The 24,934-nt window shown below is 39.1% G+C and overlaps 2 protein-coding genes across 3 annotated transcripts; one reads left to right on the top strand and one right to left on the bottom strand.

Annotated features, from left to right (window-relative positions):
• Positions 1-2,232: 2,232 nt before the first annotated feature.
• Positions 2,233-10,189, bottom strand: efhb (EF-hand domain family, member B). Its single transcript, XM_084727625.1, has 13 exons — positions 10,096-10,189; positions 9,895-9,954; positions 8,368-8,511; positions 7,622-7,799; positions 7,307-7,417; positions 7,047-7,176; positions 6,519-6,599; positions 6,361-6,428; positions 6,061-6,215; positions 5,002-5,209; positions 4,503-4,730; positions 3,858-4,039; positions 2,233-2,386 (listed from the first exon to the last, which is right to left on the bottom strand). Exons 1-13 carry the CDS (start codon positions 10,153-10,155, stop codon positions 2,240-2,242), a joined length of 1,752 nt encoding a protein of 583 aa, XP_084583751.1. The 5' UTR covers positions 10,156-10,189; the 3' UTR covers positions 2,233-2,239.
• Positions 10,190-10,650: 461 nt separating this feature from the next.
• On the top strand, positions 10,651-24,032 carry rab5ab (RAB5A, member RAS oncogene family, b). Of its 2 annotated transcripts, none has more exons than XM_084727624.1 (6): positions 10,651-10,845; positions 13,278-13,505; positions 15,781-15,932; positions 17,582-17,704; positions 17,960-18,053; positions 22,812-24,032. In XM_084727624.1, exons 2-6 carry the CDS (start codon positions 13,340-13,342, stop codon positions 22,925-22,927), a joined length of 651 nt encoding a protein of 216 aa, XP_084583750.1. In that variant the 5' UTR covers positions 10,651-10,845; positions 13,278-13,339; the 3' UTR covers positions 22,928-24,032. The 2 variants fall into 2 exon arrangements, with proteins under 2 accessions (XP_084583750.1, XP_084583749.1); XM_084727623.1 differs by having other exon boundaries at positions 10,653-10,849.
• Positions 24,033-24,934: the final 902 nt, after the last annotated feature.

Below are 24,934 nucleotides of genomic sequence, written 5' to 3'. Positions count from 1 at the left end.
CGTGCTGGAGAAGAAAATATGAACCTGGTTGGTATGAGAAGAGGGTTGGTTTATATCTAAGAAGGAAACCCACGCATACACCTGACAGGTTTGTCCTCTTGGAGAAATTCTCAAAACACTGAAGGCAATGTTTATTTATTGGTGTAAAATGTGCTCCATGATGCATAAATGGCTCCTTCACACACTGCATGTAATACTGCATCAAACAAGCTGTTTGTTCCTGTTTCCAGTAATGGAGATGCAGCTTGATGGAGGAGTTTGGTCCATATGTCCACAACTGTACAGCAGGTACAGTGTGTCTCTTCACATAACCCTCACTCGGTTCGATGCTCTGCCAGGAACTGTCAACTATCTTCCAGCGAATCCATGAAATAACATGAACAGCAACCCTCCAAAAGACCTTAATCCAAAAATAACAGGTCAAGAGGATTCTTGAATACATCAGTCTGATGTCAGTCAGCCAGAGTTCCCTTTCTGTTTTTGTTTCAACAGATTCATAACTGTGATCATGATTCAGTCAGTGTGAAATAAAAGGTTAAGTCAGTAAAATAGAATAGCAGAATACTAACAGAACATGCAAGAGCACAAATAAATTACACGCAGAGGATTTAACAACTCAAATATATTTTACTGGCTTTACACTGTGAAACTTTCATGCAACTAGTTGCAAATTGCATGAAACATCATTTCCATGCAACTTGACCGTTACACTAAGTTATTCAAAAATAATCAAAGTCACGTGCAACATGATTTATTCATTTAACTAAAATTAGCTGGCTGATTGGTAATTTTTCATTTGTCTTATTGTTTTCTCACTAGATTATATTGAGGGGAAAATGTAATTGTAACTACATTTGCACCTTTGTATCTTATTTCATATAATCTTCTCCCTGGATAACATAAAGTTGGACGTGTTGTGTGCTTTTTCTTCTGGCACCGACTGGCTACTCTGTCCTGGAGAACAGGAGGAGAGTTATTGGTGCATTAATACTTATTGATATGCTAGAGCAGTGGTGCCCAACCCTGGTCCTCAGGATCCCCTGTCCTGCATGTTTTAGATGTTTCCCTGCTCCAACACACCTGATTCAAATGATCAGCTCATCATCAAGCCTCTGCAGAAGCCTGACAACAGCCTGATCATTTGAGGACCAGGGTTGGGCACCACTGTGCTAGAGGGAAAAAAACACAATCCACCGGTGACCCACAAGAAAGACAAATGGATCATTTCACACTTGATCCAATGAGCCTGGAGGGCTACACTGGCTCCTTTATCCAGGAAAATACATAAATATGTCTTTGTTGCCACCTTCTGACATTGGTATGAACTTGTAGTGTGATGTATGATTGCACTTTAGATAACAGCTCCGATTCTCATCAAAACTTTACTGCAATGTTTTGTTGTTGACAGTGTTACCAACCTTGCATGAAGTCCATGAAGATAATCTCCTTCTGAAGCGTCCAAGAGACCTGCTTCTATTTTATTATGTTCGTTTTGGTGATAAGCTTGTTAAACTGATGCCATCATCTAATATGTTGTCAGCATTTTGATTGTCTGTTGTTCTAAAGTAGTTTCACAAATGTGAGTTTTGCAACTGCTGCCCCTGAGTTTCAGGCAAGTTTTAGATGCACTGCAGATGGATTTACACCATGCAACTCATCTGTAACTTAGCAGTTGCATGAAGGTTTCACCGTGTACAGCCAGCCTGTAATGTATCATATTGTTTTTTGGGAGTTCTCATGTTAACGCAGGAATGACTCATTTCCAAGAAAGCAAAGCTTCAAACTGAATACTGAATTTGAACATTCAGGTCCCCAGTAGCGGGCACGTACATTCATTTAAAGGACATTGTGATGCAAAAACATGTTAGATTGCTCTAAACATATAAAATAAATGTTCCACTTACAAACAAAATGAAAAGGATCGTGATTAGCATTAGAAAAGTCTTTTTGTGGCTCCTTAAAAACAGATTTACTTGACTTTGAGGTTACTGAGAATGGTGGGATAAAACGATTTCTTCATTACGGTTGTCATGTAGAAACTGACATGTACTTCAGATGATTGTTTACTTGTGGCTTGAAAAAATTGTGGGCTGTAGAAATGCATTTTTCATTGTGTCATAAATTTACTTCCATCAAACTAAGACATCTTGGCTATAAAGTTTTCACCAGACAGTGGAGATATTGCACCAAAAATATTGACCGTGATGAGGAAACACTGTGCCGGTAAAAACATCGAGTGTTACATTGCTTTTATTTCTTTGAGTACATTACGGAAATCCTCGACACAAACCTCCCCGGCCAGATGCTTCATGGACGCCACCTTCCAGGCCTCCTCGAATATCTCCTCAGAAATGTTCACACCCACATTTCTGAAGATCTCTGCAATCTGTGAAGAAGACGATTAACGTCACTGAGAAAAACTTATTTCACCAAAGCAAGAGATTTATCTCTGTGTTTGTCTTTTGCTTTTATCCAACTTCACTGCAGAAGACTTACAATGACCGATCTGGAAAAAGAACTGGATGATTATGAAACAGGCTGGAGGTGGAAAACTTAAATCAACTTTAACTTTGACAACTTGACAGTAGTCAAAACAACAGACAGCCAACAAACAGAGAAGACTGAAAAAGTTAGGCAGAGAGGGATCACAGAGAAGAAAAGTATTGATTCTGCGGGGCTCATCTGGACAGCAAAACACATCTCAGACCATATTTGTGGCAAGCACAAAAATAGGCTCTTCAGTATGAGTTGAAATTTCAACCAAGTCAAAGACGTTCAGAGGCTTTTTGAATATGTAATAGAGCTCAAAACAGGAAGCACTGTCTACTATATTAAGCTTTTCTTATGTACTCAACAGTGCATTCAGCCTTGAACATCATGCCTGCTAACATGTTTCATATCTTGCATCTCATTTAGCATTAAAATGTTTTAATAAACAGGATACTCTGAAAACATGTGGGAAGACTAGAGAGAATCTAACCTGAGTTGAAATAAAGATGCACATACTGTGTTCTGTGTCAAATTAATGTGCCATTAGGTAATGGAACAAAACTGATTGGCAGCAAAATACAAACTGTGGACTGAAATATATGAAAAATCTTGATTTTCCCTAATTTCAACGTTCTGTATGAACAAAAGACAGCAGAAATAACAGAAGGAAATCTGCTGTGGTACTAAGTGCAGTTAAGAGTATTTTAAAAATAGCCAGGGTTCATATACATTTTGGCCAGTTATTTTTCCATGATGTTAAAATAAATTTCAGTGATCAAACATATCTAATATATATGTACACATCTAATAGACAAAGTACGTTGTCTGGTCTAACATTATTGTGTTAATTAAAAAACTATACAGGTCATGTTGAAGACTGATATTCATCCAACCACGTTTTTCAAGACTGCTGAGATATTAGGAAGTAAACAACACAATTGATTACACGCTGAATATTCAATTCAAGCTGACTTCAGGAAGATATTGTTGTGAGATATTGTGAGAAACTAAGGTTAAAGAAAGTGAGCACTATTCTAATCCTAATCCAGTACATTTTGTATTAAAATCAGCGACTATCTCTTCATCCTCTCCTCTAGCTCTCCGTTCTGTGTGTTCTCTGAAAAAAACATGTTTCTACACAGCCCTGGCTCTGTAAACGGGAAACAAAAAGTGACTCTTACTGAGTCATGCAACACTGTTCCAGCCGATCAGCGACAAATCGCAGGTGTGACTGTCCACAGGACGGGGGGAAGGGGAGGGGGAGCGGTAAAGTTCATGCATCGTCAAAAGACTCTATACTGTGAGACTATTTACTGACTTAAGTTATTTAGGTACGACACACTGTTTATTTTGTGCATAGTACGTACCTCCTCCCTGCTTCGAGGACAGAAGAAGTGTTCCTCATGAACGCCGTGCAGGGCGTGAACTGATGGATACAGAAGATCTCTGGCCGTGGATGTATCACCGTAGTTGGTGGTGTCACTGACTCGCTTTATGCGTGGAGCTGGAAGGTCGAAGCGCACAGACGGGATCCCACAGGTGCGGCTGCCTGTGTAAATAAGTAACGATCTTTAGGAGATGGGAGTGACTTGAACGTAAATATGTCAAATTAGCTCTTAAACTATCTTGTCTCAAACAGGCCTGTCATGCAAAAAATGTATTCTTGCTTTAATTCATACAGTTATGACTCATATAAGACAGTATGACAATATAAGACAGGGAGACTTACCATCTTCAATAATTACTGGTTATAACAACATAATTTACAGTATTTTATGTCTCATACAATGTGATGTCAAACATATATCTGCATGTAAGGGAGTTCCTGTTCTTGTTTATTTCACCCTAGACCGCCCGCCTGTTCTGCACTGTGCAAATTCTGGTTCCAAATATATGTTCTCACCCACAAATCCGTACCGGAAATAGTTAACAGTCAGTACACACACAGCATTACATGATAATATGTATGCTTTTATAGTGCACAGCGTACCTCACATTTATTTCTGACTTACTTGATGCAATCGGACCATCGCTGCGAGCCCCGATAATGGAGGAGGTGGTCGTGAAGTGGTCTGGGACTGCCCTGTGTTGTCTCAGGGTCCTGAGGGTCTTCAGTGAGCTGCCTGGCTCAACAGGCTCCAGGTCCTCAGGCTTAACCAAGGCCTGAGAGGCGGGAGGCAGTGCTGACTCTGACAAAGGCTTCCTCTCTATGTTGGCCGGAGCTGAACTGGTCTGACACTCTGCAGGACACACAATAAACAGGAAACAGTCCAAAAAATAAGCCTTCACACTTCACCTCTGCACCACACAGAAAACTTGAGTCACTTTAACTCCCAACACTTAGTATTTTAAGTCTTTTATTGTCAAATTCTGCTGTTATTTATGCAATTCAGTACCTGAGGCAAAATGAATGCCTAAAAATGTGACCATGAAGCAGAGCAGTTCTAGAAAAACATGCCAACTGGATATTATCTCAGTAAATAAATTACATTACAACCAAATTTAACTGACCATTCGTTATAATGCTTTGCTCTTGACTGTTGATGGGCATCTTGTCCTTCCAGTTGAGAAAGTTCGCAAACTCCAGGAAGCTGATTAGTCCATCCTTGTCTGTGTCACAGTAGTCCATCAGTTCATCCAGGACCTGCCTGCTCACACCCAGCTGGAAATCATTGCACACTGCCTGCAGGTCCTCTTTGTCAATCACTCCCTTTCCTTTCTGGTGATTTACATAAACAGATGCACATGAAAATACTCAGTGAGTACAGTAGGATTTGTGTGAGACTGCAAGAGGAGGATTATAACAGTACTGTTACTTTATCAAACGTCTAAACACAAGCGTCACACCTCTGGCCTGATCTCAAACCCCAGATCTGGCCTTTGCTCGCAAGAGACATTTAGACTTGTCTGTCACAGGTGTAACCAATAACAGTTGCCAGAGCCTAAATTGAAGGCATTGTTTATTATAGTTATTCATTGCACCTGCGCTTTTCCTGCTATGACAAGTACAACTGTCCTCTGTGGAAATGACTGTGCTCTGATTTCTTTGATATAAAGTGTCACTGCATTTTTTCAGTTTACTTTAAATACACAGTATGTGAGTTCTGGCACTGAGTGTTCCTCTCACATTAAAACAACAACAAAACATAATCTGAAGAAGTGGGATCATGGAAGTTGTTTTCTTAATTGTTAAATCACCATTGCAGATGTAAATCTATGTGACGTGACAGAAATCATGCTCACTGGTGAGGTAATGTGTAAGTTTTATTTCATAGTCATGTTTCCTGACTTTGTTCTCCACTCTCTGATGTATCTCATGTTTTCCCAGAAATTATAGCAAGTAGCAGCTCATAGGAAATGTGCCATTACTTTGAATACATTACAGATTTCTTTGAGTTTTACCATTGCTGTAAGCTTTGGGATAAAGTAAGTACACAATTCAACAAAATATACAACATAGGTCTAGCATTTTTAGACAATTTAACGCAGTTGAATAGTCAGGAGAATGAAAGCAGACATCAGCAACGTGGCGTCTTAGTGTCAGACAGCCTGTTGTTATTCCAGTCGTACCTTGTCATAATGTCTGAACGCCTGCAGCAGGGAGGGGAAGTTTTGGAAGTTGACCTTCTGCAGGTGGTGTCGGACTGCGTTGACCAGGCCACGCTTTCTGTCTCTGCCTCTCACATACCGACCTGGCTCAGCGGAGTGGATTATATCTCCAACACCTGCACAGGAAGCAGGCAAAATATCTGATGACTTGAACATAAAAAAAAAAAACTCCAGTATGTGCTTTTTTCAGGACAAATGATATCTGCTGATACATGTTCCATTATGTAACCAAGGAAAGACATTTTTTTACATAAACTCTACCATATTCATCTGGCGGCAAGAGAATTCCAAAGGTGTGATCTGGTGGAAAAGTCAGTGTTTCTCCTCTCCTGAGGAGATGGGATTAATGAGAGAGTAAAGTTAATAAAGTATATACAGATGTCACAGAACTGATAAGAGGAAGTGTGACAGAAACTCACCCATGGATTGTTTGGCCGAGTTGTGCCGCCATCTTTTCCCTGTTCCCACATCTCTTCCAAACAGTCTTTGGATTGTAAAACCTATGGCAAAATAATACATACATATACAGTGTATATACATAGTGTTATGGAAATTGACAATAACACACTACTTTACCACACTACTTTAGGGCTGCAACAAACAGTTATTTCTGTTATTGATTAATCTGCTGAATATTTTCACGATTAATCAGTCAATCATTTAGTCCATAAAATGTCAAAAAAATTGTTAAAAATGTTCAGGACATTTTCCTGTAGTGATGTCGTCAAACTGTTTCTTTTGTCCAACCAACAATCTAAAACCCAAAGACTCTCCATTAACTGTCATCAATGACATTTAAGACACTGGAACCAGCAAATATTTGTCATTTTTGCTTGAAAAATGACTGACACAATTAATCGATTATCAAAACAATTGGCAACTAATTTTCTTTCAGTCAACTAATCGACTAATTGTTGCAGCGCTGGCCCACTTTTTACAACACTTACTTTTGTGTTTCTCCCAGCCAGCGGAGAGTTTTTCCAACATCACGTCCGTCGTTGAAATGAGGTGTGAGGATCCCAAACCTGCCGTCTTTACTATAGTGACTCCAGCTGTACTTTCTGTCAATCCGCTCACCTGGAGAAGAGGACGGTGATTTTTATTGTGGTGAAAGGCGGACATCACATTTCAAAATGATCAAAAAGAATGACGGGATAGACTGACAGATCTTAAATACACATAATATACATGTTCTCATTTTTCTTACCAACAAAATAGGAGTTGTGGCTACGAATGTAATCCTCGTGTCCCTCCCGAGCTTCTCTCTCCAGCTCCTCTGCTGTTTTTGAAGGGTTAATAATCTCGTGCACGTCCAACCCTGGACCAAAAAGGAACTCTCTTACTGCAGTATAATTATTTATGAACACAAAAACAAGCTTTTAAAGCATCTGAACATGTTGAGGGACCATTAACATAAGTACACCTGCCAAGGGTGACTTTCTTTTATTTGTGTTATATCATACTTGAGCCTTTTCTTTTTTTAAAAAAATCATATCAGTTACGACCTTTATGATTCACATACCTCTAACTGTTTTCACACCATGCGTAGTTTTGTCATTATACCAGGTGGGAAGTCCAGCATGCTGATCATGGGACCTGCCCAGCGGTGCTTTTTTACTGGAGGCGTACACTGTTTCACTGAGCTCTTGTAACTTGTCTTGAAACAAGGTCTTTTGTGGAGGATTTAGCAAGCATCCACCCTGTTGGAATCACAAAAAAAATAAGAACTTCAACCCATATTTTGGTGTTTGTTATCAAAACTTTGCATGCTTAAAACTAGGTTTGTTCTCCTACCAGTAACAGAACATCCCTCCGATACTGCCTATTGGGTGTTGGAGTCTGCACCGATCCAGCACCATATAATTTATTAACCCTGAAAAGGGACTTTGCAACCTCCCAGCAGCATCCTATATGCATTTTTTCTTAGGATGGTAAAGTCTGTTTTATGGCATTCATTCTCTGTATGAATTAGTTCATGTTTTACAAAGGATTTAAATTGAATCTTATGTAGTTTTACTCCCTAATATTGGTATCAGCCCCAAAAATCGAGTATCCTACTAAGCATGCGCTCCATGCTAAAACAAATACTGAACATATTACAGTAAAACTTCCACTTATCTTATTTTCCTAAATTGATCCATCAGCTATAACAAAAATAACACATCTGGAATGAAGCTTTTGGAAATTAATCAGGAGCAGAGTAGTAAATGATTCATTGTCAAATATTTAAACCTCAAACAGATGCGTGTGCTTATGTGTGGTACTCACAGTGAGTGAAGATTTGGTTTTGATGCCATGAACAAGGGTGCTGGCAACATCGGGGTCATTTGCCTTCCCTTGGTGCACTCTGATGACTCCTGGCTCTGGTTGGAGACTGTTGCGGAATTTCCTTACCACCGGTGGGGTGAGGGGCTCACAAGTAAAAACGTTTAGAGAGAGCATATTAGAGAGAAATGACATACAAAATGTAGCTTCAAATTATACAAGGTACAAGGCAGATTCATATCATTTTACAACACAGGGTTGTATAACACACTTAAGTTATAGTTCCCTTTTTGCTACTCACAAAAAAGAAAGATTATATAGAAAAATGATATACACTAGAATCTTTAAAAATAAAATTGAAAACAAAACTATTTTGCAGGGTGGAGTGCTGATGAATATGAATACAGATGAATACAGCCTGAGGGAAGAAGCTGCTCTTTAATTTCCTGGTACGGCAGCAGATACTTCTGTATTTCTTGCCAGATGGCAGCAGGGTGAACAGGCTGTGACTGGGGTGGGTACTGTCACTGAGCTCTGCTCAGCCACCTTAACTCCATGACATCACTGATGCTTGGTAGATGGGCACCAATGACACTCTGGGCAGTTTTTCTATTAGGGCTAAACAATATGTAAAAAAAAAAGTCATACTGCAATAATTTTTACTTAAATTGCAATTGCGATACAACTGGTGGGAATTATGATTTTTACATTACGATTTTAATTTTTACTGAAAAAAAATCAGGGAAACTCTGCAGCACTACAGTACCTCATGATAATGCTGCTTTCTTACACATTTCTCCCTTTTCAAGAAATTATGATTTTGCTCTGGTTCTGCAATTTTGATAATATTGCAATTAATTGTGCAGCCCCAGTTTCTTTTGCTCCTCCGTAAAAATTGAACTTGGCCCAAGAATTTTGCTTTGTTAAGTTTACTTAAGAAACACAGGTGTTAAGCCGCCTTTAGCAGGGTGGAGATGAGTGATGTCTGTGACAGGTTCTCCGTAATGCTGATTCCCAGGAACCTCCAACTGTTCACCTGCCCCACCTCAGCTTGGCTGATGTACACAGGGATGTGTGTTTTTGCCTCCTTTTTCCAGAAATCAATAATCTGCTCCTTGGTTTTGCTGACATTTAGCAGTAGGTTGTTTTCTGAGCAAGAGTGATATGAATTCTCATCTTTATCAGATCTCCGACCGATGAGTGTGGTGTCATCCACAAACTTCATAACAGATTTTTCTCCATGTTTGTCGTTGTCAGGGGCGCAGTGGGGGCATAAACCCAAGTACGCTCAGTTTATCCACCTCTTTGAAATGAGGCTGAGATTTCACTCATTTACTTTCAAATCAATTGTATCAATCACTGAAGAGAAACAAACTACACTTTACCCACCTCTGTACTTACCCATACACCCCTGGTTGCAGTCATGGGTGTACAGAATGTACAATTTACTTTCATACTTTAACTAAGTTGTAGTAACCTAACTAGATCCCACTGTCAGAATGCTCACACACACACACAAACAGGACTTACCCTTGCCACTTCTTGTAAGCAGGTCTTGGCCCTGTCTCCTATAGGTATTAGTTTCCCAGCCTGTTGTTAAAACATACAATATCCATCAAAGTTTATTTAAAATTAGCTAAAACGCCGTGCTCCACAACAGATTCAATACGACGTTACTTTAATAGGAATAATGTAATACCACATCAGCTAGCTAACTTAAAGTTGACTTACCCTCGGCATGTTTGGGCTTTTATCAGCCAGGTGGTAAGAGGTATTTTCAGTCATATTCATCCTGAATCCACGTATAGAAGCAACAGAGGCGAAACCAGGTTTATCTTTTATCTCAAGTGTTTGTGTTCTCTACCTGAAAAAGTTTGTAAGAGTTTTCTAGCTAACTGTACGAAATTCTTCCGCTGAGCAGTGCATGTTTGTGTTCCGTTGCCTAGCAACATCGATTGGTCAGTTCAATTTATTAACATTACAAGGTCGGATAATTTTTAAAATTATGTTAGCTAATGGGGATGTAAATGTGGCATTTAGCGTTATTTGACCAGGTTATTTAAATTCCAAACGTGAGGAATATTCGTTTTGTATTTCTTTATATTTAAGTACTGTACAGACTGCCTTTAAATTCCATCTTTTCCACCTACTTACCTACTAAAAGTCTTGACAGTTTTTAATTTTCTTTTTTAATTGCCGTATAGTTCTGTGGAAAGCCAAATACCATTAATTTGGGAATAAATCCTAACAAATGATTGGTCCGTCGCACAAATACGTAGGCGGATTGTCAATTCCAGTCATACGATCTGTCATCATCGTTCGTACAATGCGAAAAGGGAAGTTGAAAGAAGTGGGAGAGGGACATCGCGGAGCCTTATGAAATCTAACGTTACAGGAGCTGGCTGGATACTCGACTCACTGTGAAGTACCACTTTTATTAGCCCGGAGACACCATTTACATTAACTAGCTTCCTCTTTTTGGTGGGTAAGTAGCTAATATTAGCGTTAGCTAGCTAGCTAAAAGCTATCCAGAGGGCTCCTCCCGATGCGGCCACTGCTAAACAGCGTTAGCCTGCCCAGTGTCTATTATGTGGCTAGCTAACGTTAGCCTGACACTGGAAGGGCCAAGCTAGTTAGCCTTGTAACTTAACGTTGTTCGGCTGGTGAATCCGCATCGGTCGTCATGTTCAGCCATTTACACATTAACGTTAGCCCACGTTTAATATAACAAACATTTGTGATTCTATTTAGTCCAGTGATTGATGAGGTAGCTAGCTAAATTAACGTCATGCAGCTAAGGTTAGCTAGCTGTCATTAGCTGTACACACCCAAAACTGCATCATCTGTGTCTGGGCATTCTCAAACGTTATCCCTAAATAAATGTCAGATCTTGTGTGTATAAGCTTAGTGTTTAGGATACCACATAAACTGAAATGAACGTTACACAGGCTGAATTTATGATTTCTTACAGCCAGATTGTGTTTGGAGACTGGACGTCTTGAACTTACTAGGTAGCTATGTTGCTAACGCTAGCAGTCGTTACTCTGCTAATTCGAGCCAGTCAACAACAACATAACAGGTTATTTGTGGTTAACTGCGTGTCGTAACGCGATTTCGAGGAAGTTAACGGTAATTATTTTTGGACTAATGGTCTGTGTTTACTTGGTTGGTGGCAATGAGAAATGTCTAAGTTGTAGAGAAAATCTGCTGTCATGGTTGTTGTTATTCACCTTAAATCTCCACAGCCGGCAGACAGAAAACTTAACCATGAAATATTTTCCCACGTATGTGCCCAGACCCGTGTCCTACGAATCCCCGTCGTGTCGGTCTGTCTCACATAACTTAGAGCTACAAACAGGAGGTTTGTTGTCAGATTTTCAAAGCTACACCAGTTGATTAACTTTTGTCATCTCTGGAATGTACAATTCAGTGATAAAGTGGCTCCACTGAAGAAACTGTGGCAACTTTGTAAGTAGATCTGCAACAGTTAATCAATTAGTTGTCAGCTATTAAATTTATCTGTAACTCTGTTGACAATATATTAGTCGGTTTAAGTATTTTTTAAAGGAACAGTCAAATTCTCTGATTTCAGCTTCTTAAACCTGAGCATTTTCTAGTTTATTTACTTCTCTATGTCAGTTTACTGAATATTTTTGGGACGTCATCTTGGGCTTTAGGAAACATTGATTGATATTTTCCACAATTTTATGAAATTTTATAGACTAAAAAAACTAATTAGGTTATGAAAAAAATAGTCAACAGATTAACCAACAATGAGAATAATCATCTTTATTTGGAACCAGAAATTCAGGTACCTTCGTGTTACATCAGTTGTTGAAATGTTGACTCTTATTACAGTGTTTGCCAAATGCTATTATGTTTTTCTCCCATACCTGTTACACTTATTTGCTCAGCTAGTTATGGCAAACAACCAGCTTTTGTTTGGCCGAAAAAGTGTGGCCAGTAATATGAAGCTTGATTTGGTGTGTATTGAGCTACAGTAAATGTCCCTGTACAGTAATTTATCATCTGTGCCCCCAGGATTTTACTGTTTGTTTTAGAAATATTGTTACAACAACAGCATAAAACTCTGAAATTGAAATTCCTGAATATTTAACCCATTCTACACAATGCAGCGCATTTTAGTTTCTAGTTGCATGTACTCTGATTGTACAAATAATAATTTTAACCGTGCGTGCTGTTTTAGTAAATTTAATTTGGAAACTTTTTTGTGGCTGCTCATAGCATGATTTGGGAGAAGTGCTTTAGGTCATTAATGAACTGCACATGTGGATGAGACTTTCTTACTTAATAATAAATCCATGAAGTTTGCGCAGGCCAAGTGGAACCACTGCCAGGCCCCAAAAATCTTTTTTTTTTTGGCAGAAATTATGCCAAATATTCATTCATTCAAGAGTCAATGATTTGCAATTGGTCTGTGTTTCACGCATACTGTATTCATAATGTGCTGATGTTTTGCTAAGGTCATTTAACGGAACAAACATTTGAATGAAAATAGGCCTATAAATTGCAGACTGCCTGTTGTGCCGTCTGACCAAATATTTTTTTTTTCCTCAAAAAAACCCACAAAGCCTAATTATTACAATATGGTTTGCTTGTATGGTTTTTCTGTTCCCTGTGCCATGGGCACAATGTTTTAGGCACATTATCTAAAGAGAGAATATTTGACCTTAAGTCAGTGTATGCCACCAGTCAGTGTTTTGCTTGGTGTAATCATGAGTCATAATTACAAACAATAAAATGTAAAGTTATATGCTTTACTTTATAATAAATACAGTAGAGCTTCAAATTTCAGGTCCAACCTAAATTATCGCTTGACACAGATTTTTCAGTCATTTTGATTCTTTTTTTGTGTGACAGTGACACTTTGCTGTCTTCTCTCTCCTGCTCAGGTACTTTCTGCAGTGTTTCACAGTACGTCAGCGTCCCAGAGGAAGAGACCGGACAGTGTGACATGGCAAGTAGAGGCGGAGCTACACGACCCAATGGGCCAAACGCAGGCAACAAGATCTGCCAGTTCAAACTTGTGCTTTTAGGAGAGTCAGCTGTGGGGAAGTCAAGTCTCGTACTTCGTTTCGTCAAAGGACAGTTTCATGAATTCCAAGAGAGCACAATCGGAGGTATGTATCCTCGTTAGTGGCCATATCGTGGCCTTTCCTCTGTGAACAGGCCTGATAAGCTTTACACAATTAAAATCAACATTTGTAGTGTCTGAGTGTAAGAAATATGGAAAGAGCAGAGGAAATGGGTAGAAAAGATGTTTAGCAAGGTAAAAGGCATGGCGGCACACAATACAGGATTCAGTTGAGAAGAGGGGGAGTAATAAGATGAGTTTTTAGTTTACGGCTGTAGATGGAGAGTTCTAAGTGCGAGAGTTTGAAAATGGTCGATATGAACAGAGAACAATAGGAATAATAAGGTGAATTCCTGGACAGATGCCCCTTGTTCCTGGAATGTCCAGCAACTTATGTGAGTTTAAAGCAGTCTCTTATCATCTACACAATCTTAGACCTAATGCCTTTTGGCAGACATCCTGCTTACGCGATATCACATGGTTCTATCACACTCTATCCATTTCATTAAAATGCTATTTTCAGACTTCACCTTCATAAAAATGTTTAGGTATAAATTAGGCAAAGGTACAATTAAACTTACAACTGAGGTGTTATATTACATATAAATATGTTAATATTACAGTAGGGTACTTAATACCTTTAAGGTATCGACCGAAATACCTTCTCCAGTCAAACCACATTTTTATTCAAAAATGACTATTTGTATGGTTTTGCTTGCAGCCAATCACCACAAGCTGGAAAGATTTAGTCAAAAAACAATGATGGCATAAAGGGCTGCGACCGAGAGGTTGCTGGTATGATCCCCAGACTGGTAAGAGCTGGGCAGTTTCCAGGTTTCAATGTGTTTAACTTGCTGAATGTGAACAGGGCGTTCCTAAAAAAATAGATCGTTGCTGTCAGTGAATTGCCCCAGAGTAAATAAAGTTGCAGGATTGATACATTGATACTCACAAGCTGCTCCTATAGATTCTTTTGAAAAACTGTTGATAATAAAATTTTCTAAATACAAAACGTGGGTGGCTGCATCACTTCTGACTCCAACGTTTTCAGCACTTTTGTGTAATGTTTATGCTGATAAACAGACCTGACAGATTTAGCTGCCCTGTATCACATGACATGTGAACCAGGTGCTGGGACATGGCAGTATATTGATGTTACAGTGATATCATCTAAGATTTTGAATATATTTAAATCATGATATGACTTACATGTTGGCTTCTTGTTTTTAAAGGTGGCATTAAAGCGATGTAATTTTTCCTATTTTTAAATGTTCTATTATTTTCCTGTAGCCACTTAGTCATTATGACCACATTATTGATGATTATTTATCAGAAACTTCAGTGTTAATATTTTGTGGAAGCACCAATAGTGACATCCCTACAATATTGTCATTATATTGATATGGAGCTATTTAGTCAAAAATATTTTGATATGTAATTTTGTCTCACCAGCCCTTATAGTGTATTATTTCAGAGAAAATGTGTATATCAGTATATATATATACATATATATATATATATATATATATATATATATATATATATATATATATATATATATATATATATATATATATATATGTAGTATATTGTAGAATAGATATTATTAATAAGCCGGCCCTACTGAGCACACAGCTGCAGACTGTCTCACACTTCTGCATCAAACAGCAAAATGCACTATTTGTGACAAGGAAGTGCCACACAACAACAACGCGAGTGAACACACCCTGAATGTTATAAGGAGGTTGAACAAAAACAATAAGCTTATTATTTATTTTATTAACATGTTATGAAAGTAATTCTGTAAAATATACAATTTACAGAGTTGACACTAATTAGTACTAAAATTGTATTTAGCTGTCCTCATATTTGCTTTTGCAATAAATTGTTTATTAATGGCCAGTATGTGTCATGTGATTTTCTGTTTAGTTTTTTTCTAAAAATGACCATTATTTTGGAAAATTACTTCAAAAACAGATCCATCTTGGTAAAATTCTAAAAAAGTTTCATCATCATATTGACTTAACAAAAAAGTTTGGTGTTGCTCATCCATAAATGAAGGTTAAAAATGTGTTTGTGTGAATCCCACCCTTCTTAATGCTTCAGCACCCGTCCAGATTTTGGATGTTCAGTATAAAACATGTTTGATATTACTGGGGCGTCTTCCAAATGTGAAAATGTGGACTAAGTCAACCAGATAATCCCCCAGTGTGAGTCTCCAGCATTGGTCTTAAATTATCGCCTTCACAGAAACACATTTCGTGTAGCTCAGTAGCTACAGGCCCAATTGTCATTGGTTCCTCTGCTTTGTGCCCCTGCAGCTGCCTTCCTGACTCAGACAGTATGTTTGGACGACACAACAGTCAAGTTTGAAATCTGGGACACAGCTGGTCAGGAGCGCTACCACAGTCTGGCTCCCATGTACTACAGAGGTGCCCAGGCAGCCATTGTGGTGTATGATATAACAAATGAGGTGAGTCAGGTGCCAGGCTCTCTGTCATGTGGTCGCTGTGTTTTCACAAACCATAGCTGCAACAACATTGTTGTCAGTGATGAGGAGATAGTGGGGATTTTCAACTTTAATTTAGTCAAGCCAAGAAAAGAACCGTGTTTGGTGTCTTGATAAATTAAGAGATGAATCATCACTCCACAGCAGTGTTTGGTAGACAGTGTATATAGAACTAATATGTATTTGGGTCAATTAATTTCAAATAGTTTACATATTATGACACTCAAATATATATATTGTTTGTTTTATGTATGCTTTGATAGATAGAAAGAGCTCATATTGCACATGGAGTTGTTAACCTGCATATAGTCTATATATTAAACAACAAGTGTCCACTGTTAATGGTCTTAAAGGTATAGTTCAGATTAAATGATGTGGGGTTGTATGAAGTACTTGGTCGGTCAACACGCCCCCAGTTTTGAGAAGTATAGAGGAGTACCAGCACATAACCTAAGCAATGTACTGCTGTGGGTGGGGTCAGCAAGAAAAGGTATTATAGTCACCTTTAAAAAATCCACGTAAAATAAATTCATGTACACTATATTTAGGATATCCTCACAGCTTTACCTTGCCATCAGATGGTCTTTTCTGACCAGAAACTGCACTTATACATGCCAAGTATCCCTCTCTTCAAACCAACCGAACTCCATAGGCAAAATCAGTCATTTTACCTGGCAGAACACGAGAGTTGCAACTTCCACGATCTTTTAGTTTGTTTGTGTTATTGTGTGACTGTGGGGAATCCGAACTGGTTTGGCAAGAGCGATATTTGGTTTATGTAGCAGCAGTTTCCCACTAGAAGAAGCTGTGTCACAGGAAAGTAAAGCAGTGAAAGTATTCTAAATATAGCGTACACTTAAACTGAAACTGATATTTTTAGGTGGGCCTTTTTTAAGTGGATAAAATACCGTCTGTTGCTGAACCTGTCCACAGCAGTACATTGTTTAGCTTCTGTGCTGGTGCCTCTCGCCGCTTCTCCAAACTGGGGGCGTACCGACTGCCGTCTGCTCATACAGCCCCACTTCAGATAACCTGAACTGTCCCTTTAACACTGAAAAAAACAGCTTCCATTAAAACAGTAGCTGTGGTTGCTTATTTGTGTAAAAAGTTAGTTTCAAAAGTAGGAAGAGGAGATAGAGCTTAATATCAACACTCCTGTAAACAGTGAACATTCCTCAGTAACAAAGCAGTTTTGTGCAACCTACCTGAAGGTATGAAGTACCCTCTGACACTTCTACTCATCTTTATAAAATGTTTTTTATTACAGTTGATTATATTTTAAATCTTTAACAAGTCTTTAACAAAGGGATAAACAAGAACAGGAATGTAGGCTACATAAAATAAAACAATTGTGTTCACTGTACAGCCTAACTTCTGCATGGCAGTGCAGCACACCGTTCAAAATGCTGCTTTTCCTCTCCCTGAGTTGAGGACATTTTCATTTATTTCATATTCTTCAGAGTCTCTATTCTGGGCCATGATCAAAAGATGAGCAAAAGTCTAGCCAGACATCATGGGAAGCCTCCTGTTGTACTTATTTTTCCATCACATGGATCTTATTGTTATTTTCACTAACTGAGTCACCCCCCACCCCTCCCTGTTTTGTTTGCCAGGAGTCATTTGTACGGGCGAAGAACTGGGTTAAAGAGCTTCAGAGACAAGCTAGTCCAAATATTGTAATAGCCCTGGCTGGGAACAAGGCTGATCTCGCAAACAAGAGAGCACTGGACTTCCAGGTTTGTGTTCTTTCAGTCCTTATTAATGAACTGGTGGATGATCCGTCAGTGTCTGTCAAGTGTTACATTAAACATTTACAGGCTGATTATTAATTATGTTGACAGAATAACACAATCTGTCCGATTAGTCCAGATTTCATCTAGACTGCTATCTCAGACATAACTTCTTTGCTTCCTCCACATTTTTTGCCCATGCAAGCTGTAAGGTATTTTATTTTAATTAATGGTTTCCCAATGTTGGTTTCACTTTCATAGGATGCACAGTCATACGCAGATGATAACAGCTTGCTTTTTATGGAAACATCAGCAAAGACCTCTATGAACGTCAATGAGATATTCATGGCCATTGGTAAGTGTCTGTTACATTTCAAAACTCCCTCATTGTATGAAATTTTTAACAATTACTATGAAACAAATCAAAGAAGAGCTGTTTATCACCTGCCTTAATGTCAGGGCTCGTATGCAACAGTCTCCTGACCAGCTGTGGACAGTGATGGTTATGTTCTCTCTGACCTGTAACAGGAAGTATTTAAGTGAACAGTAAAATACGGTGGTTGTGTTAGTAGGGTCCAACCTGAGTTGATTTCACAAGTTAAAGGAAAGCTATTTGGATATAAAACTATTAAGCAGGTAGGTTACAATGGACCTCATGTAAGAACATTTTCATATTCTTGTTTTAAATTCCTCTTACTTTTGTTCGTATGATGTGCTCGTATGAACATGTCATGTCAGATTCAGCAAAAGCTTATAACTTCAGATAACTGTGTAAATGATGCACCTGTACGTATCTCAGTGCACGTGCATTAGACTTGTAAATTAGCATAATTAACGCCCCAATATTCCCATATACAGCTGCACTTTCTGCCCCATATATCAGGAAGTGTTCATTCATGAGAATGGCATCAAAGAGAGACAAGAAGAGTTTGACGTTCTGCTTTCTGAGATCCATGCTGTTGATGCCGCGTTACCTGAGGGTCAGACTGTCACTGAAATAAAGAGGAAAGGTCTTGATATGGAAATGACTTAAAAGAAAAAACTGACTCGCCACAGTAAGGAGCGATCGATAACTGCAACGGGAGGAGGGGATCGAGGGGAAGTTTTTCTCACAGGGACAGAGGACAGAATAAGTGAGGATGAACAGTGACTTCATAAACTTGCATGTGAAGATCCACACCAGTGTTTCCTCTAGGATTTTTTTCAGCAGTGGGGGCAGGCGTTCCGTTTCTCTTCTTAGAGAAATATTTCAATAAACTCATCTGAAAAATGCAGTCAGTTGTTACATAATGGCGTGTAGATATTAACGTTAGCCTAATACTATCAATTAGTTTACTCACGTTAACGACACTGAATTGGCACCAGGCCAAATTAACTTAAACTACCGATAAGTTACGTAATGTTAGCTAGTCATTAACATATTGTGAACATCTGTTTAACTTATAAAATCTATGTCGAGTTATCTCAAGCTAATAACTTACGTCTACCTCTTCTCCGGCCGGTAATTCGCTGCTTTATTGTTTATTTGTAATTCGGGAATTTGCTCCTCTGACTCTGCCCTGTCGCCTAGGTGCTTGACGTGCTTGACGACCGCGCCCCCCAAACAACGCTAGCATCATGCAAATGAGCACGCGCAAGTATATTTCCATACTGAGCAAGATAGTTATCTGCAGTTTACCTTAGTGCTCGCAAGTACCCGACAGGAGTCTGTTTTGAAGGTGGAGAGATGCGGCGGTGGTGTATTTGTGTCAACAGTAAAAAAAAAAAAAAAGAAAAAGAAATTTGAAGGAGTGGCAGCTAGGATTTAGGAGTGGCAGGCCGCCACTCCTAAATGAATGTAGAGGAAACACTGCACACCAATACACCAGGCAGTAGGTAATAATGTATCATTGAATGAATGATGAGAGGCTCTATAAGTAAATTTACTATTATTATAATTTGAAATGCAGTCAAACAGGATAATGTCGTCATGCTTATGAATTGTAATTTATTTTTCAAAGTCAAAATATCTTCAAACTAATGAAATATACAGTCATTGATGAAAAACTTTGGTTTGCATACCAGCAGACTGACTGCACGTGACTCTACGACAGGTCTGCACCACTCTGAAATTCTGTTCGTATCTGAAAGAAAATTCAAAATAAGAGAAAATTTGTGAATGTGACGTGTGTGGTTCTTGCATGAGGCCCATTGTTTACTAGTTAGTTTATCATAGAGCTACAATGATTGGTCTGTCAATCAATTAGTCAATCAAAAGATTTGTTGATTTGTTGATTTGTTGCCAACTATTTTGATAACTGATAAATAGTTTTAGTCGTTTTTTCAAGCAAAAATGTCAAACATTTGCTGCCTTTCAGTTTGTTAAATGTGAAGATTTGCTGCTTATTTTGTCATTTGTGATAATAAATGAGGAGTCTCTGGGTTTTGGACTGATGGTTGAACAAAAGAAGCAATTTAAAGATGTCACTTTGGGCTCTGAGAAATTGTGTTACATTTTATGGACTACACAATTAATCATGAAAATAATCAGAAGATTAATCCGTGATGAAAAGCAGCCCTACGTTATATCCTGAAATTAAATGTTGCAGCCCATAATGTACTCACCGCTGTTTTTATAACCCTCCATGTGGCTCTTTTGGAAATAATGATGCATTTGATCAGGCCTTGTCCGAATGCAGTTTCGGCCTCAGTTAATTAAGACCATCTCATTTGGGGAAGAGACAGAGAGGCTTAACCGTTCCCTCAGGTTGTCTAAAGGACACTGTGGTCTTTGTAAAATGCAGCCCCTGAACTGAGATGCAGCCATCTAAAATCTTCAGCTTCATTTCCATTTGAAGAACTCGCTGTTCTACCGCAAAGCAATCAGAGATTTCTTGCAAAATAAGGCCTGTCAGCTCTCAGAGTACAGTAAAATGTAACTGGAGGTATAGGAAAATATAGTGTTGCTAATAGATAGTTTGTCCACTAGAGAGTGCTGATAAACTTCCTCAGCTCATATCAGAGTCACATATTCTTTAAAATGAGATGAATATCCCTACACACTCACGCTCCACCCTCACAGGGGACTGCTTACTGAACACAGACTGCTTAAAAATGCCTGCATTCAAACCCAGACCCTGTCTGCAAATCCTGTTTGAACTGCTGGTTCAGCTTAAAGAGGCTTCAGCAGGTGAGCAGGCAGAGTGATGCTGGAATTTCTAGCTTAAGGACAATACCTTGAAAAATATCAATATTCAACACCATTTTTAATGCCATGGGGAAAAGTTGACAACATGTTTAGTGCATAAGATTTTAGATTTTTATTAAAAAATGAATAAAACAAGGCTATAATGTGACAGAATGTAACCCTTTTAGAAATAATGTTTTTGTTCTCTTTAGATCAGGCCTTTAGAAAACTGAATAATCTAATAAACTGATCGCACACATTAAGTAAAATTAATAGCACTATGTGTCATGCTCAACAGCATCTAAGTTCATTTACATCTGATAATAGTCAGAGGAGGCGGGGCTGTGTGGGCGCTCCAGTGCTGTGTGTGTGTGTCTGTGTGTGTCAACTGTCGGGAGGGAAGAGAGAAAAAGAAAGTGTTGCTGGTGCTGCATGAAATGAAAGTTGAAAATATTTCAAATATTTAAAATTAATATCTATCGATAGATCAACATTTCTGACAACATTAAGGAGAGGCAGTTCAGAGTGACACTCACTCACACTCTCACAGTTTGCCCCATGGGATCTTATTTTGGAAGAAAAATGAACAGTAGTCAGTGGTGAGAGACAAATAATGTTTTGTTCCTGTTTGAGTTTGGCCACAAATTACACAAATGATGCTTGTGAATTTAAAAGCTGGTTTTACAAGACAGTTTGGGGTGGGTTTGTTGTAGTTTATTTTTGTCTGAAACCACTGTGAGCGTCATCAACCCCAACGTCGCTGTCCCTTATCACGTTACTTTATCTGAAACGTTTGATCCAGCAGCTCCTGGTGCTTTTATCAGCCAGGATGCGAAAGAACTAGTAAGACCTGTCACTTGTGTGATTACATCCTGGTACAAAAACACACAACCATCAGTGGCTAACATAAGCTTGTGGGGGGAGGAAGTCATGATGTCACATCAGTGTTCCCCATCCCTGGTCCTCAGAGCTCACTGCCCTGCATGTTTTAGATGTTTCCCTGCTTCAACACAGCTGATTCAAATCATCAGGTTGTTGTCAGGCGTCTGCAGAGGCTTGATGACGAGCTGATCATTTGAATCAGGTGTGTTGGAGCAGAGAACACTGACTTACATGACTTCTTGTTGTGTGTGTGGTCTTTCTCATTACATGTCTTCACAGTCAACTTTCTTGACTTATAAATTGATAAACATCGCATGTGTAATTCATGGTACAATTCAACCAGGATCTAAAAACTATTTGTCTCTGTCTGTTGACAACAGTTTTTACAGATTTGTTTTCTGAAGTCAGGACTCATGGTGGTCCACTGAAAGGGGTGTGACATCAGTTCTCTATTACAACTCCATGTTGTCAACAGTGATAAAAGCTGATTCAGGGCGTGGTGTCAGAGAACGTCAGAGATTTGTCACAGATTTGTCACAGATTTTTGCAGGGTTTAAACAGTCCAGGATTTTGCAGGCCTTTTTTCTGAGGATTCTTGCAACCTGCAGTATCTGATTTCATGGCCTGATTTCATTGTAATGCATGTTGCAATGCTTTTAAGCATTTTCTGCAGTGAAATTGCAGGACCAAGTGAAAACTGTAAAGGACAATTGGATTTTTTCTGTAATTCATTAAAAATCAAAGGCAGCTTGTTCCAGGGAGAACAAAACCACTATCTGTTCTGAGTGTTCTAACTAACCTTACCAAAAAGGCTCAGAATTGCAAACAAAAATGATGGAAATCTGCTTTATTTGTAAATGAGTCCACCACGAAGGAAGCAGAATCTTCTTGGAGTTCAAACTCAGTCAAAACGGCACAAAATTATAAACTAACAATGTCAAATGTGTTCTTTTCTGTACCTATGACAAAATAAAATAAAAAAACTTTAAGAATTAATTTCGGTGTCATCGCCAATGAGTTATTTATGGTGATGTCATCACTCATCTTGTTGCGCTGTCATTGCAGCAAAGAAGCTACCCAAGAATGAGCCTCAGGCGGCCGGCGCCAGCAGCGGGCGGAACCGGGGAGTGGACCTGACAGAGACGGCTCAGCCCACCAGCCGTCCCTGCTGCAGTAACTAACCCAGCTCTTCCTGCTCATCCTCACCCTACACACACACACACACACACACACACACACACACACACACACACACACACACATCCCCCTCCCTCCTCTGCTCCCCCCTCTTCCGCTGAAGACATCGGGACATCGGGCTCCTTGGCTTCCTGACGTCAGACCTGACCGTCAACCTCACTCCCCTGGAATAGCTAAAAGACTCTGTATAGCTGCATTTCTAATACCTTTTTTTTGTTGATGTTCTTTTTTTTTTTTTTTTTTTTTTAACTTTTTTTAAGAAGTGTATATCAGTATAATGGATGCATGTATCACTACAACGCCTAAAAAACACACACACATTTTTATCTCTTATTCAGTTGGAAGACTAACCCCATTTAAGAAAGACGAGTGAGCGAGAAAACCTGTGAACGTGTGATTGTGTCGTGTGTGAATTTCCAAGTGTGATTTGCTGATGAGAAGGTGTAGCCTCATTTGTCACTTCACAGGGTCGACTGGATGTGAATGATGTTGCCTGTAATCCTCTCTGTGCGCGGGTTAAGTTATTGCTCACAATCAGAAGAAAACCAAATTGTTCCCATCTTGAGACGCCTGGCTTCTCACACTGTCTGTCGTGAGGCATCGATGTATTGAGTAAAGTGCCAGGAAAAGGACTGTTGTGCAAACCAAGAATCTCTCCCTCCTCGCAACTGTTACACAAGAAGACGTCTTCGTCCAAGGCTCCTAACGGAAAGAGCGGAAAATAAATTTGGTCCTGTCCAGTTTTTTTTATTTTTTTTTGTTTGGAAAACTTAGAGAATTCGAACTTTTGAAGACAAACTGCATCCATACACATCCGGCTTCACATGATGTGCAACCGTCTGCAGAGCGATATGGGCTTGTCACGTTGCCATACACCACACTGAACGAGTTTTTTGAAGTGCAGGAACACCAGGAACCAACACCTTCAGGCCAGCGTGAGGCTGGTGTGACAGGACTTTTCAATTTGGCTTTGCTGGTTAACGAATGCTTTCATGTTTGCAGCATCGCCAAGTCCATCACAGAAGTCTCATGTTAAAGGGACAGTTCACCCCAAAATCAAAAATGCATATTTTGCCTCTGGCCTGTAGCGCTGTCTATCCATCTAGACTGTTTTGCTGTGAGTTTCAGAGTTTTGAAGAAATCATCTGTGGAGATTTCTGCCTTCTCTTAGTGTAATGGAACTGGATGGCGCTCGCCCTGTGGTGCTCAGAGCGCCAAAAAAATACATTTGAAAAACTCAACAGCAATGTCTTAGTCCAGAAATCATGAATGGGTTGCTCAGAATAATCCACAGAACTTGTTGTGAGCAGTTTCAAGAAGGAACTATTTTCTTCCTGCAGTAGAATCTAACAGAGCTACTTTAGAACCTACCAATACTACTTTCTTTTTAATAGAAAGAAAGTAGTTCCTGCATGAAACAGCTCACAACAAGATCTGTAAATTACTTTGAATAACCGGGTCATGGTTTTTCCAAACATCTCTGAGCCTAAAACATCCCTGCTGACGTCCCTCCAATCCAATTTTTTTTATTGGTTTTGAATTTTTCAAACACATTTTTTTGGTGCTTTGAACACCACGAGCCGAGTGCCATATAGTCCCATTATACTGAAGAGACGACAGACATCTCTGTGACCGATACAAACAAAACATTGCAGCTCACACCAAAAAAATCTGGATGGATAAAGGGAAAAAATATATGTTTTTGATTTTGAGGTGAACTGCCTCTTTAAATTTTGGCACAGATATGGCTTCACAAGGAAAAAACAAAATCAACAGGAAACTTGAAGTCTGTTGCTTTTGTAAGTTGTCTCTCAAAGACTTGAACATACGACTAGTTCTATGTTAAACTTCTTGTCTTTGTTAATCTGCTCTGTTTCTGTTCAGGCCAGTAGTCAACCTGCATCGATTCAGGTGATCTCAATCAAACAGGGGGGGTGTTTTTTAGAATAGAGTTCAGATGGCACACAAACAGAAAATTGGACTACTACCCA

This window comes from Lutjanus erythropterus, chromosome 9, assembly GCF_056507025.1.
Source record: "Lutjanus erythropterus isolate fLutEry1 chromosome 9, fLutEry1.hap2, whole genome shotgun sequence".
Classification (NCBI taxonomy): Eukaryota; Metazoa; Chordata; class Actinopteri; order Lutjaniformes; family Lutjanidae; genus Lutjanus; species Lutjanus erythropterus.
Note: the sequence above shows the minus strand (reverse complement) of the source record. Positions and strands in the feature narration are given on the sequence as shown.